Consider the following 13,142-nt stretch of genomic DNA (forward strand, 5'->3'; position numbering starts at 1 on the left):
CAACCAAAGGAGTCTCAACTACTATAAAGAGAGCTGACCACCTGCAAGTAGGGAGTTGCAAGTGACAACATAAAAATCCAAAGCCAGCTTTGTTTTAGTACAGTGGTTTCTGGCAAGTTATTTTAACTGGTTATCGCTGGTATATAAGAAAGCTGTTTTTCTTATAGTTGCATACCACTAACCTACTCTGATAGCTTTTCAGCTGAATCTCTTGGGGTTTCCTTGACCAACAACCAGATTATCAGAAAGCAATTATATTTTGTCTTTTTCCTTTCCCATATACATACATATGTATGTGTGTGTGTATGTAACTTCTTTCTCTTGTGTTATCTGGTTGGTTAGAACCTCCGGAACAGTATTATATAATAACAGTGATATTGAGTAAGCTCTTCCTGTTCCTGACTTTGTAAGAAAGATTCGAATGTTTTCCTTGTGGATACAGTTTTTCTGGCTCTTGCCTGTAAATTACGCTTCATCATAGTAAGAAGATCTTTTTCTTCCTATCTAAATTTGAATTTGAATTTTTAAAAATTTGTAATGGAGGTCACATTTTTTTCAAATACTTTTCAAGTATGTGTAAGTTCATATTACTTTTTGTTTTAATGTGTGAATGTCAATTATATTAAAATATTTATTAGGATGGGATCATTTTGTGTTCACTTCAGGAGTCAAACACTTCCCATGATGCCCACAGGATAGGTTCGATGCCTCATTCTGTCTTCCCATAATGCGTTGAATGTATTGTCATTAGTCCATTCAGTCCTAAGTTTAACTTATAATAAAGGTGTAACCGAACACAGGTACAGCTGCTCACCACTTGCAAAGCCAGCAACAAAGATGAGATGCAGTAAAAGAAAAGTGACTTTATTCCAGAGCTAGCAGTGGGGAAATGGCCAAGGCTAGTGCCTTAAAGAAACCATTTTCAACTTTGGCTGGAGAGAGGGGCATAAAAAAGGAACTTGGAACGGGAGGCATGCGGGAGTGCTGCTGGGCACAAGGTCTCCGTGTCTTGTTCCAGTGGCTATCTTGAGTCGTGGTCCACCTGGAGCATGGTGGCCTCATCTCAACAATAGCTGGGTTGTTGACCAGTGGCCTTGAGGTAATCTCTGGAATTTTGCAACTGGGTCTCCAGGCCTGGTTTGTCTCCAGATTAGCCCTGGAACTTCTAAGTAAGCACATAGTTAGATAAGTGTAAGTTGAATAAGTATATAATTAGATAAATGTGCATGGTGTAAGGGAGTGTCTGGTGGGAAAGGAGAGAAACAAAGGGTTTTAAGGTACATGTCAAGGCTACATTCTGAGGCTAAGGAAAGGAAAACAAAACTTTACAATTCATTTTAGCCAGGCCCTGTGGCTCAAGCTTATAATCTCAGCACTTTGGGAGGCCGAGGCAGGCAGATCGCTTGAGGTCAAGAGTTAGAGACCAGCCTGGCCAACATGGTGAAATCCCATCTCTACTAAAAACTACAAAAATTAGCCGGGTGTGGTGGCACACACTTGTAGTCCCAACTACTCAGGAGGCTGAGGCATGAGAATCACTTGAACCCAGGAGGTGAGGCTGCAGTGAGCTGAGATTATGCCACTCCACTCCAACCTGGGCAACAGAGTGAGAATCTGTCTCAAAAAAAAAAAAAAAAAATGCTTTTCAAAGCTGGAATACCTGGTTACACAGGCAGTCCTTGTTTTGAGAGGTACTATATGAACTGGAACCTGTGTGTATCAGAGCCATGCCCTCGATGTGGGTGATACTAATGTTCACACATTCTATTTAATCTAATAACATGCAAAATGAAAATTGCTTGAATTTTACTTGGGGGTAGTTTATATTTAAATACTTTGGGTTTTAATGTAATATTGGTCAGATTTGGGTTAGAAAAAAATGAAGAGCCTTTCTGTCTTTTTCTATGCTCTGAAACTATTTAAATGAAAAAGAAAAGCTGAACTGATTCCATAAAGGCATACTTTTAGGAACAATATACATCTTTGACAATCATTTCACACTCTTTGGGGCTCTTCAGATCCTTTACCTTTTATTGAACCCATTATATTTTGCTAGACAATTGTTCAGGTTATCTAGATTTTCATATTAATATGTATAAAGTATGTGATGTTCTTTCATATTCTTTACTCTTTTATCTTCTGTATAGTCTTTCTTATTCCTAATAAGGTTTAGGTGTATACATACTTCCTTTCCTCCTTTCTCACTCCCTTTATAAAGTCAGACCTGCTAGAAGTTTTTCAACTTTATGGGTCTTTTCAATGATTACATTTTTATCTATCCCAATTTATTTCTTTTCTAGTCCATTAATTAATTAATTCATTTTTATTGATTCACTCTACTTTTTTTTTTTTTTTTGGAGACAGAGTCTTGCTCTGTTGCCCAGGCTGGAGTGCAGTGGCATGATCTCAGCTCACTCCAACCTCTGCCTTGCGGATTCAAGCAATTCTCCTGCCTCAGCCTCCCAAGTAGCTGGGACTGGACTACAGGTGCACACCACCATGCCCGGCTAATTTTTATATTTTTTTTAGTAGAGATGGGGTTTCGCCATGTTGGCCCGGCTGGTCTTAAACTGACCTCAAGTGATCCTCCTGCCTCAGCCTCCCAAAGTGCTGAGATTACAGGCATGAGCCACCATGCCCAACCCCACTCTACGATTTTTGAGTTTAGTTTACTTTTTCTAGCTTTTTGAGTTGAATAATCAGTTTGCTTATTCTCAATAAAGTTTTCTAACAATGTCATCCAAAACTATGATGTATATTTATTATGTATACTTAGCAATATCTCATACATTTTGATATATAATATCTTCAGTTTGGTTAATTTTTAATCTATAGTTCAGCTTTTATTTTCTCCTTGATTAAGGGCTGTTAGAAGAATGAATGTTACCTGTCCAGTGTCTACTCGATAAAAAAAAAATATTTTATTGGGACTTTCTAATTGTCCTAGAATATGTATTCAGCTTGAATAGACCATGAGCAAGGGCTGCTTTGCCCTTTGTAGTTCCATCTTGAAAATAAAGCTTTCTTAATAGCCAAGCTCTCCCTTCTCTTCTGACTCTCTCTAAATAAGGAGCTCATTCTGTCAGGATAGTCATTCACTTTTTTTTTTCGAGATGGAGTCTCACTCTCGTCGCCCAGGCTACAGTGCAGTGGCACAATCTTGGCTCACTGCAACCTCCACCTTCCCAGTTTAAGCAATTCTCCTGCCTCAGCCTCCCAAGTAGCTGGGACTACAGGCACACACAACCGTGCCCAGCTAATTTTGTATTTTTAGTAGAGATGGGGTTTCACCATGTTGGCCAGGCTGGTCTTGAACTCCTGACTTAAGGTGATCCGCCCACCTTGGCCTTTCTAAGTGTTGGGATTACAGGCGTGAGCCGTCGTGTCCAGCTTTTTCATATATTTTAAACAAACAACTGATATTGAAAGCCTGTGGCTCATTAAACCACAGATATTTCAGGACCTATTCAGATAAATTCAACTGAAAAATCAAGGAGCATTAGCTTGCTGTGCAAAATGGACAATGTAGGGAAATGGTCTTACCCTACAGCACTGTGTCTAGTAACCAAATGTTCTGTGCAGATGTCAAGGAAATCAATGATGAAGTTATTCAGAGTTTGTTTAATTCAGGAATTTTTCAGAGAGTTTGGGTTGAATTTTATTAAAGGAGAGGGAAGCAACTATTTTCAAACAAAACCACAGGCCTTCCAAGAGAAATAGTGAAAGTTACAAACAGCCAGTAATAATAAGTGTGTATATATATGTGTTTGCAGACACACATGTAAATATGTGTATGGGGGGGTGTTAATTACTATTTACACACCCTTTCAGTGTCCTCTGCTTTAAGCATTACAGCCTTGGAGAGGGTATTGATTATGATGTTCTGTTTTGCAGATTGAAATACTGAGGTTTAGGCCGGGCACGGTGGCTCACGCCTGTAATCACAGCACTTTGGGAGGCCGAGGCGGGCGGGTCACGAGGTCAGGAGATCGAGACCATCCTGGCTAACACAGTGAAACCCCGTCTCTACTAAAAATACAAAAAAATTAGCCAGGCATGGTGGCGGGCGCCTGTAGTCCCAGCTAGTCGGGAGGCTGAGGCAGGAGAATGGCGTGAACCTGGGAGGCGGAGCTTGCAGTGAGCCGAGATTGTGCCACTGCACTCCAGCCTGGGCAACAGAGCAAGACTCCCTCTCAAAAAAAAAAAAAAAAAAAAAAAAACTGAGGTTTAAAGAGATCAGGTGGAGCCAAGTATGGAACCTAGATCTTCTAGCTTGAAATTCACTGTTCTTTCCATTAAGTCCTGCTAAGGGGTCACAAAATGTCCTCAACACAGCCCCTGGTGAGGATTAGAAGGAAGGAGGGGTCTGGCTGTGTGAGTGTCAAGTGTGTAACCTCCATGTTTGTCTCATTTGAGATCCCTGCAGTGAAGTTGAACGAGCTGCTTGAGAACTTTTATGTCACCGTTAAGAAGAGCGACGGCTCAGACTTCCTGGCCACCTCACTCCATGCTATTCGCCGAGGCCTGGACCGCATCCTGAAGAATGCAGGTGTCGGCTTTTCCATCACCAGCAGCACCTTCAGCTCCTCCACCAAGAAACTCAAGGAGAAGCTGTGGGTGCTGAGTAAGGCAGGCATGTCGGGCGCGCGTTCTCGCAACATCGTCTACTTCTCCCTCTCTGACGAGGAGGAGATGTGGCAGGCAGGGTGTCTGGGGGATGACAGCCCTATCACTCTCCTGTCCACTGTGGTCAAGTACAACAGCCAGTACCTGAACATGCGGACGCTGCAGGAGCATGCAGATCTGATGTACGGTGACATCGAGCTGCTCAAAGACCCCCAAAACCAGCCGTACTTTGCCCGGACAGACAGCGTCAAGCGGGAGAGTCGGAGCGGCTCCACCAGAGTGTGTCACGGGAAAATCTACCATGAGCATTCCCGGGGACACAAACAGTGCCCTTACTGCCTCCTCTACAAGTACATGTACATCCACCGGCCGCCCACCCAAATGGAGGCCAAATCCCCCTTCTACCTGACTGCCAGGAAGGAGGCCACAGACATGGGCAGCGTGTGGTACGAGGAGCAGAGAATGGGGCTGCGCTCTCTTCGGGGAGTTGTCCCAAACTTAGCCAAGAAGGTCAAGCTGGAAAACTGTGAGAACTTCACCTTTGTCTCGTTCACTCAGGTCTCCCGGAGGCTTGGCTCCCACAGCTGCTGCCAGTGAGCCCTCCCTGGGGCCCAGCCACTGCCCTGTCACCTGCTCAGTGGGCGCTCCCTGGGGCGGCCAGGGCTGGAGCAGCTGGAGCTCCGCGGAGGCAGGGGCTGACTGGGTGTGACCTCCGGTCTGGCAGCTCTCCCCCTGGTGTGGCCCGCTCTCCCTTTGTCTTGGGGTTTGCTTTTTAAAATGAAACTAGATGAGTCTAAATCATTCGAATGGTTTATCCAAATGTGTGTCAACTTTGTTAGCTTTTAGAATCTAACACAATGTATAATTGCTACATGCAAGAGTGAGGAAATTCATTTTCTCTAGTGCCTTTCTAGCACAGGTTTTCTAAAAAAAAAAAAAAAAAAAAAAAAAAAGGAAACTGTTAAGTAGTCATTTAAAAACTCCCAGTAGCGCAGTAGCTTTAGAATGTTAGGAAGACTGTACACTTTGTTGAATTACACTCACAAGGAGGAACTGGAGAGAGGCAGACACGTTCCCTGTTTCCAGCAGACAGATTGCGCTTGACACGCCTTTGTTTTTTTTGTTGGTGGATAACGTGGTTCTGGAGGGCAGGAAGCCTTGTGTCAGGGAAGATCCTCAAGCGACATTCGGTCATCTGACAGGGACTCGGGCTGCTCCCACGGCTCCCAGCAGCGGGAGGAACCCCATCTCAGCTGCCAATGAGAAAATTTTATGACAAAAGATTCACGCACCAGAAGGGTGTCTGTGAGAACAAGGCTTCTAGTGAACTAGACAGTTTGTACCGTGAGGGAATTTCTAGTAGTGAAGGAAAATGGCTTGGAGAAGCCAATCTGTGATCAAAATGTGAAAACCTCCTGACGCAGAAGTGCCTATGTTTTATTTCTCAGCACCATGTGAGAGCTCGTTTGGAACATTTTTTGAGGTTTCTGTCTGTTCTTTGTGTCATCCCATTATTCTGTCAGCATATAGCACTGGATCTATAAAACAAGTAAAGGTAATTTTTAGTCTTAGCCAAGAAAAGCTAACCAAACAAGCTGCAAAAAACACAGATCCCCAAAATTTCTTTATTAAAGAGCTTTGGAATATTTTTGTCAATGTATAACTTTTCAGCCACAATTAGATGTCATCATTTTAGGCTGGCACCAATGCTTGGGACACGATGATTTAGGCACCCCAGCAGGTAAGCAAACCCAGCATTAAGGATGTAGTTATAAAATGAGCGCAGCATGGTAGCTAATGCAGTTTGAAACCATTTCACTCAGGTCAAATGCAACCTGACCACATTATTTAAAAATCAGCAGAATTTTCTAATAACTACTCTGAGTGCAACCACAACTGAAAAAGGAGCCCAAAGAGTGCACAGTAATAGTAACAATAATTTCTAGGGACCTTGACTTTGTATTTGAGAAAAGTCTCCTGTAACTTTATTCCATTATGCTCCTAATATGCTTTCTAATCCCAAATTAAAATTCTAATACAAATTCATTTTGTAGAAGTCTTAAAATCAGTCCTCTTTCTTTTTAAAAACATTATTTTAGTATTTATTTTAATTAATTGGTTTCTTAAAAAATCATATGCTAGTCATTGAGATATGTAATACTTCCTTTACCAGAGAAGACTCAACCAATGCTGCCTTAAGATTTAATGTTATTCCCTTTTTAGTCACTGTGCATTTATAAGTTTGTTTACTAGTTGACATTTCCTGAAAAGAGATTAATTTTGGTATTTCTCCATCTGTATATAAATAACAGGTAATATTTAATCATCAGTGTATGACTTGATATCACATAATGTTCTGGTGTGGTTTCCTGTAGTGATCTTAGGGTTTTGATTTAAAAGAAATACACAAAACATTAGGTACAATTTCTTTTAGTTTGCTAAACACCCAAAGGATATTTTGTTTTGTTGGTTCTGCACTTAAACTGAAATACAAGCTATGTGAACTATTGGGAAAAGCCTGTAGCCTAATTAAATAAAACCTCCATTTTTATTTGAATAGAGTCAAAAAGAAATTGCCATTAGGAATCACTGGGATCTTTTCAGATTTTGACCTTTTCAAAGGTAGCAATAACGACTGCAGAGGTTGTAATCTTTCTGTTGGTAGTGGCTTTTCATCAGCTCAATAATCATCTCTCCCTCAAATGTGTTGCCTATCACCTAGTTGATGTTCCATAAAATCCCTGGGTTCTGAAGTGAATTTTTATAATAAAAAATCAGGAGGGCAAATCTTCAGTGGCATCTGATGGAATAAAAGCAGTGTCTGAGCAGCCTAAAAGCTGTTTATGACATTCCACCTTGGGGAACAAGAGTGAGGAACTAAACAGTCATCAAGTGCTAGCATGTGCTACCCGTTGTACTAGGTACTTTATTATGCATTTATGTATATGTGTGTGTGTGAATCTGTGTATACACATGTATACATAAATGTATACACAGACACACACACACACAAACACACACAATATGTGGTTAAGCCTGGTAAGCCTGCTAAAATGGCAAAGCGGCCTGGTGCAGTGGCTCACGCCTGTAATCCCAGCACTTTGGGAGGCCAAGGTGGGCGGATCACTTGAGGTCAGGAGTTAAAGATCAGCCTGACCAACCTGGTGAAACCCCGTCTCTACTAAAAATACAAAAATTAGCCTGGTGTGGTGGCAGGTACCTGTAATGCCAGCTACTTGAGAGGCTGAGGCAGGAGAAACGCTTGAACCTGGGAGGTAGAGGTTGCAGCAAGCCGAGACCACGCCACTGCTCTCCAGCCTAGGCAACAAAGCTAGACTCCATCTCAAAAAAATAAAAAATAAAATGGTGAAGCGCCTGTCCATGTGTTTGGCCAAATCCATCCTCCGAGGTCTTAAGGGGGCCGGAGTAGGAGTCCTCGTTGGTGTTCTAAGGCAGTTGTTCTGGCTTCCAGTCAGCTCTAAACCTTACCTTCTGGGGACTCCAGGATTTTCTGCTCTTGACCTGATGCAAGAGAAAGGAGAATCCCCAGAGAAAGAAGTGGGGCGGTAAAGAGCATTTTCTCCACTTACCTTTGGGTTTTTTGTGCTCCCAAGTAGAAATACGTATCAAGAATTCACAAGTTTACTTAAGCACAGGTTGCCCCTGGGCTGTGTGTCAGGGCTGGTGGTACTGCAGGTGTTATGAGAGGATCCGTAGAGTGTCCTTCAGGTGAACTGTTGTCCACAGCACCTTTCATATCTGCTCTAAAGTGAGCCCTACTTTCTGGCTACCGCCCCCTGCCCGCCGAATCTAAGCAGACTCCATGTTGGAAGCTTACTCTGGCACAGAAGCTAGGATGTCGCCTTAAAGGTTATGATTCAATTGAATATAAAGAGTTTAGGGCAGTACCAGGCACATCATAAGCACGCAATAAATGTTGGCCAGCTTAGTTATAGCTTTTGGTAATAACTAATATTATGTAACTAATTTGCATTATACCACTTATTTCTTCCATTATGGAGATTCTGTCTCCCTTAAACTGTTAAACTTGAAAAAGAAACCAAACCTGATAATCTGGTCAAGTTAACACATTTCACCCATGAATTCTACCTCCAACACAACCAAGCTCTGATACCTCAGATATAAGCAAAAACAAGTGAAGGAAGAACAGAAAAGCCTTATGGGGCTTTATGAGAAGGTTTTTCCATTGTTTAGTGTGTTTGCAAACAGGAATTTTATGGAAGTACCTAACCAAAGCTGTGAAAGATGGGTCTTCGTGGTCATGTGGCATTTTCCAGCTTTCCTTGGATTTTATGCTACATTAATTTGCCCTGGCTGATAAGTGGTGTTTGAAGAAATGTGAAATTTCGTTACTTTGATTTTTATTTTAATTCAAGCTTATTAAAAGCATCAAGCATTATATGCCACACTCAGCATTTTCATAGACATAGTCATTAGGAGAATCTGGACAAAGTAATACTCTTGTAGAAAAGGAAGCATCTTGCTGTACTTGAAAGATAACTAGACTCGGAGCTGCTTCACTCCTCACTTGGGCAAATGCCGATATCAATTTCCTTAGCTATAAAGTGCCATCAGTGGGATGGATCTCCACGGTGAACCGTGTTGCACTTCTACAATTCCTCGAGGTCATATAATTAGGAAGTGGCAGAGCTAGGACGCAAAATTCCTAATTCCTGAAGGAATTCCCAATTCCTGAAGATAGTTAATCTCCTAATTTAGTGCTTCTCACCATATTGGGATGCCTTCTTTAGGAATAAGACTTTTCTTTAACTTTCAAGTTCCACAACTTCTAAAATTATTTTGCTATCTCGAAGCAGCAGAATATTGATCATTTTTCTCAGTTTAAGCTAACACAGTCCACACCGTTACTACTAAAATAAAGTAACAGAATGCTTAAATATTGTCCTTATCAAACATCCATCACTTTGTTGCTTTTATGAGATGTAGATTGCTAAAAACTTTTGAGGTAGTAACTGGTTACCGTTAGGCATCAATGAACACAAACAGTGAAGACCTCAGAGAAGAGTGACCTCATTTTCTCTACACGATCTCCAGTGTAGTCTAAGATAAGGCCCATACATAGTTAAAAGCTGATAACAGCTCTGAACAGAAGTATGCATTAAAAGTTTCAAACTTGTATATATTTTTGAATGCTTTTGTTTTTGGAGTGAATTTTTAATGCTCTGTGTTAAAAGAAAAACGTTCCATCGTGTAGGCAGTGTTCCTAAGTAAAAATCTTTGTTGCATTTTCCCATATAAATGAATCACCCTTATTAAAACAGGAGGAGGGAGGGATTCGTGGTGACCTACCACTGCCCTCCCCTTCTAAGAGAAGAGGAGGCCATGGGATATGATAACTAAATGAACATCTCTGGAAGTTCCTCCATCTGACATGTGTATTCTGACATAACAGAATTTCCCAAGACTTCTTTGAGGAAGGCTGCCCATGCTTCAGACAAAGCTTACCCATTATTATTATGATTTTGAATATTTCTAGTTCATTACAGTCCAAAAAATCTACAGAAGTTCCCCATGTTCAGTGGTTGACCAGAATCTGATTGTTGTGCTCAATGAAAGCCCTTTATTATTTAGCTAATACAACTCATATGGAAGTTAATTATTTCAGGAAATATGTAATAAGACCCAAAACATCACTGGATAATATGTAGATATATTTTAGTTCCATTACTATTCATAGCAATTAGATAACTCTCCCTCCCCACATTGAGGTGAGAATGGGCTCCTAGATACTTGGTGGTCAATATAACTGATTTGATTAATTTGCATTTAACTGTGGTTATTGTTACATCTACTGATTTGTTCAAATAAAAATTTCTAGAAGGCTCAGATTTGACTAACACTGTGTTACATGCTTTTTCGCAGCTGCCATATATTCTCATGTAATTTTTACAACCGCTCTACAAGGTATGTCTAATTATTTCCGTATTACTTACTGAGAATCTAGGCTCAGAGGAGTTAAACTTCCCAAAATCTCACCGATAAGTTGGAGAATTTAAGTTTGTAAGTTGGAGAATGCAGGTTTTCTGCCTCCAAATCTAGTGCTCAGTCCATGAGACAAAACTGCCTCCTGAAGGCCATAGAAGTCCATTAACTTAAAAGAAAATTAAACACAGTTTTGGTTTGTTTGGCAACTATTTCATCTCAAGCCATACTGTGTCACCCCTCCATGTACTCTCTTACTAAATGATTGGTCACTTGGGAATTGAACCGTTCCTGGAAAGCCTGGCGGTTCCCCAGCGTTTTCTGCCTACTGAGAACCTTCGGTCTTTATCCAATAAGTAATTTGTATTACCTGTCATCTACCTTAAAGGGAAGATGGTCATGTGTATTTATTCTAATAAAACTTAGTTTACAAGCTGCGCCTGTTTCAACATCGGCGTCCCTGCTTAAAAAGTAAAGGAGTTGCCAACTTACGCCACAATTACATGCTCAGGTTTTTTACTTTTGCTATTTAATTTTGGTCAGAGGATTTTTATAATCTGTAGGCTACAGCACTGTCATAGAAAAATGTGTATATATATATATATTTTTTTTTTTTTTCTTTTTTGAGACAGAGTCTCACTCTGTTGCCCAGGCTGGAGTGCAGTGATGCAATCTCGGCTCACTGCAATCTCTGCCTCCTGGGTTCAAGCCATCCTCTCCCCTCAGCCTCCCAAGTAGCTGGGATTACAAGCGTGCGCCACCACACTCGGCTAATTTTTGTGTTTTTGGTGGAGATGGGGTTTCACCATGTTGGCCAGGCTGGTCTCAAACTCCTGACCTCAGTGATCCACCCGCCTTGACCTCCCAAAGTGGAAAAATATACTTATTTACTCACTTGTTTTGTGTTCTTTTTTCCTTTATCAGGGCATATTTATTTTCTCTTTTGAGACTTATAAAGCAATAGGTTATATGAAACTCTGAGATCATCTAGTCAAATTTCCCCATTTTTATCAATAAGGAAATTTAAGTCCAGAGATATTAAAGGGGCCATCCAAGATCAGCCAAACAATAAGTAATCGATTCAGGACTAGAGAACTAGTCCAGAACTCTCTCCTTCATATCATAGCTGGGAAGATTTCCATTTTCAAAAATAAACAGAACTGCATCTGGCAGAATGACATCCGGCTCGCAGAAGACCCTAGTGAGCTTCTCGTACCTTCCCGGAAAAACCCAGAGGAAGGCCAAATCTCAATTCTAGAATCTAGAAGGAATTGACGTAATTTATGAGGCATGTGGAGGTGGCTTGGGGCAAAAGTTTCCAAGTAGCTCAATTCCTGGCTTACTTCATGAAACAGGCCCTGTGAAATTAAAAACATGAAAACTATTTAGTAGTTGTCCTCTTCCCCAGTCATGTCTGTCACCTTACTCGAAGTCAGAGCTCCTGAGCCGGAGAAATACTCGCCGATGCTCTTAACCACTGTTACACTGGGAAGAGAAGTTCATATCCACTCTCTCTTCTTTCTCCCCAATCCATTTCCTCTTCATTCTGTCCCACATAAATCTTAGAGCTAAATCATGAGCAGAAAGCAGAGAAGGACTGACTATTAGACCCATGCTGGCATCCCGAGAATAAAGCCCTTTAGGTGAAGGTAGAAACAATAAATACCGAGTAGCAGAACATGTGAATATTATGGTTTTTTATGTATGATGTTGGTTCAGAGATCCACAAAACCAGGCAATAGGAAGGAAAAGGATGCTGCTTCAATAGAAAAGTGGCAAACTAGAAATTGGACTTGGAAATATGTTCATCACCTTAGCATTGACCTGGGATTTAACTGAAAAAGGGATTCAACAAACATTACATGAACAGGGTCTGGGAAGAAAGGACCACATTTAAGGATGAGTGTAGAGAAAAAAGTAAAATGAGGCATATAAAAAAGTCAGCGGGCCAGGCACAGTGACTCATGCCTATAATCCAAGTGCTTTGGGAGGCCGAGGCAGGCAGATCATCTGAGGTCAGGAGTTTGAGACCAGCCTGGCCAACATGGTAAACCCTGTCTCTACTAAACGTGGCCAACCCCGTCTCTACTAAAAATACAAAAATTAGTTGGGTGTGGTGGCACACGCCTGTAATTCCAGCTACTTGGGAGGCTGAGGCAGGAGAATCGCTTGAACCCAGGAGGCAGAGGTTGCAGTGAGCCAAGATCGTGCCATTGCACTCCAGCCTGGGCAACAAAGCAAGACTCTGTCTCAAAAAAAAAACAAAAGTAACACATTGCCTATAAGAAAACCAAAGAGCATCTGGCTTCAGACTTCTGCTCTATAGCACCAAATGCCAGGAAACAATAGAGAATTGTGAGGGGAAAAGTTGTGACTTTGGAATTTTATACATATTTTATATGTTAAGATACAGAATTTTTTAGTTATGATAACCATCCAGGAAATATACGAGCTATGTAATAGTCTTACGAAGATAATAAATTGTACAGCAACCTATAAGGCTTGATTTAAATAAAACAGTGTTTGCTTAGTATCATAATTTCAGTGGGCTC

The 13,142-nt window shown here is 41.2% G+C and overlaps 1 protein-coding gene across 2 annotated transcripts in view; it reads left to right on the forward strand.

Moving 5' to 3' along the window:
- LOC105481083 (KIAA1958 ortholog) overlaps positions 1-11,172 on the forward strand; it is a 173,301-nt gene extending 162,129 nt beyond the window's left edge. For both annotated transcript variants that reach the window (XM_011740375.2, XM_011740376.3), the window contains one exon: positions 4,417-11,172. In XM_011740375.2, coding sequence (XP_011738677.2) covers positions 4,417-5,223 — 807 coding nt within the window. In that variant the 3' untranslated portion in view covers positions 5,224-11,172. The remainder of the gene's footprint in view (positions 1-4,416) is intronic.
- Positions 11,173-13,142: the final 1,970 nt, after the last annotated feature.

Source organism: Macaca nemestrina, chromosome 14 (assembly GCF_043159975.1).
Source record: "Macaca nemestrina isolate mMacNem1 chromosome 14, mMacNem.hap1, whole genome shotgun sequence".
Taxonomy (NCBI): Eukaryota; Metazoa; Chordata; class Mammalia; order Primates; family Cercopithecidae; genus Macaca; species Macaca nemestrina.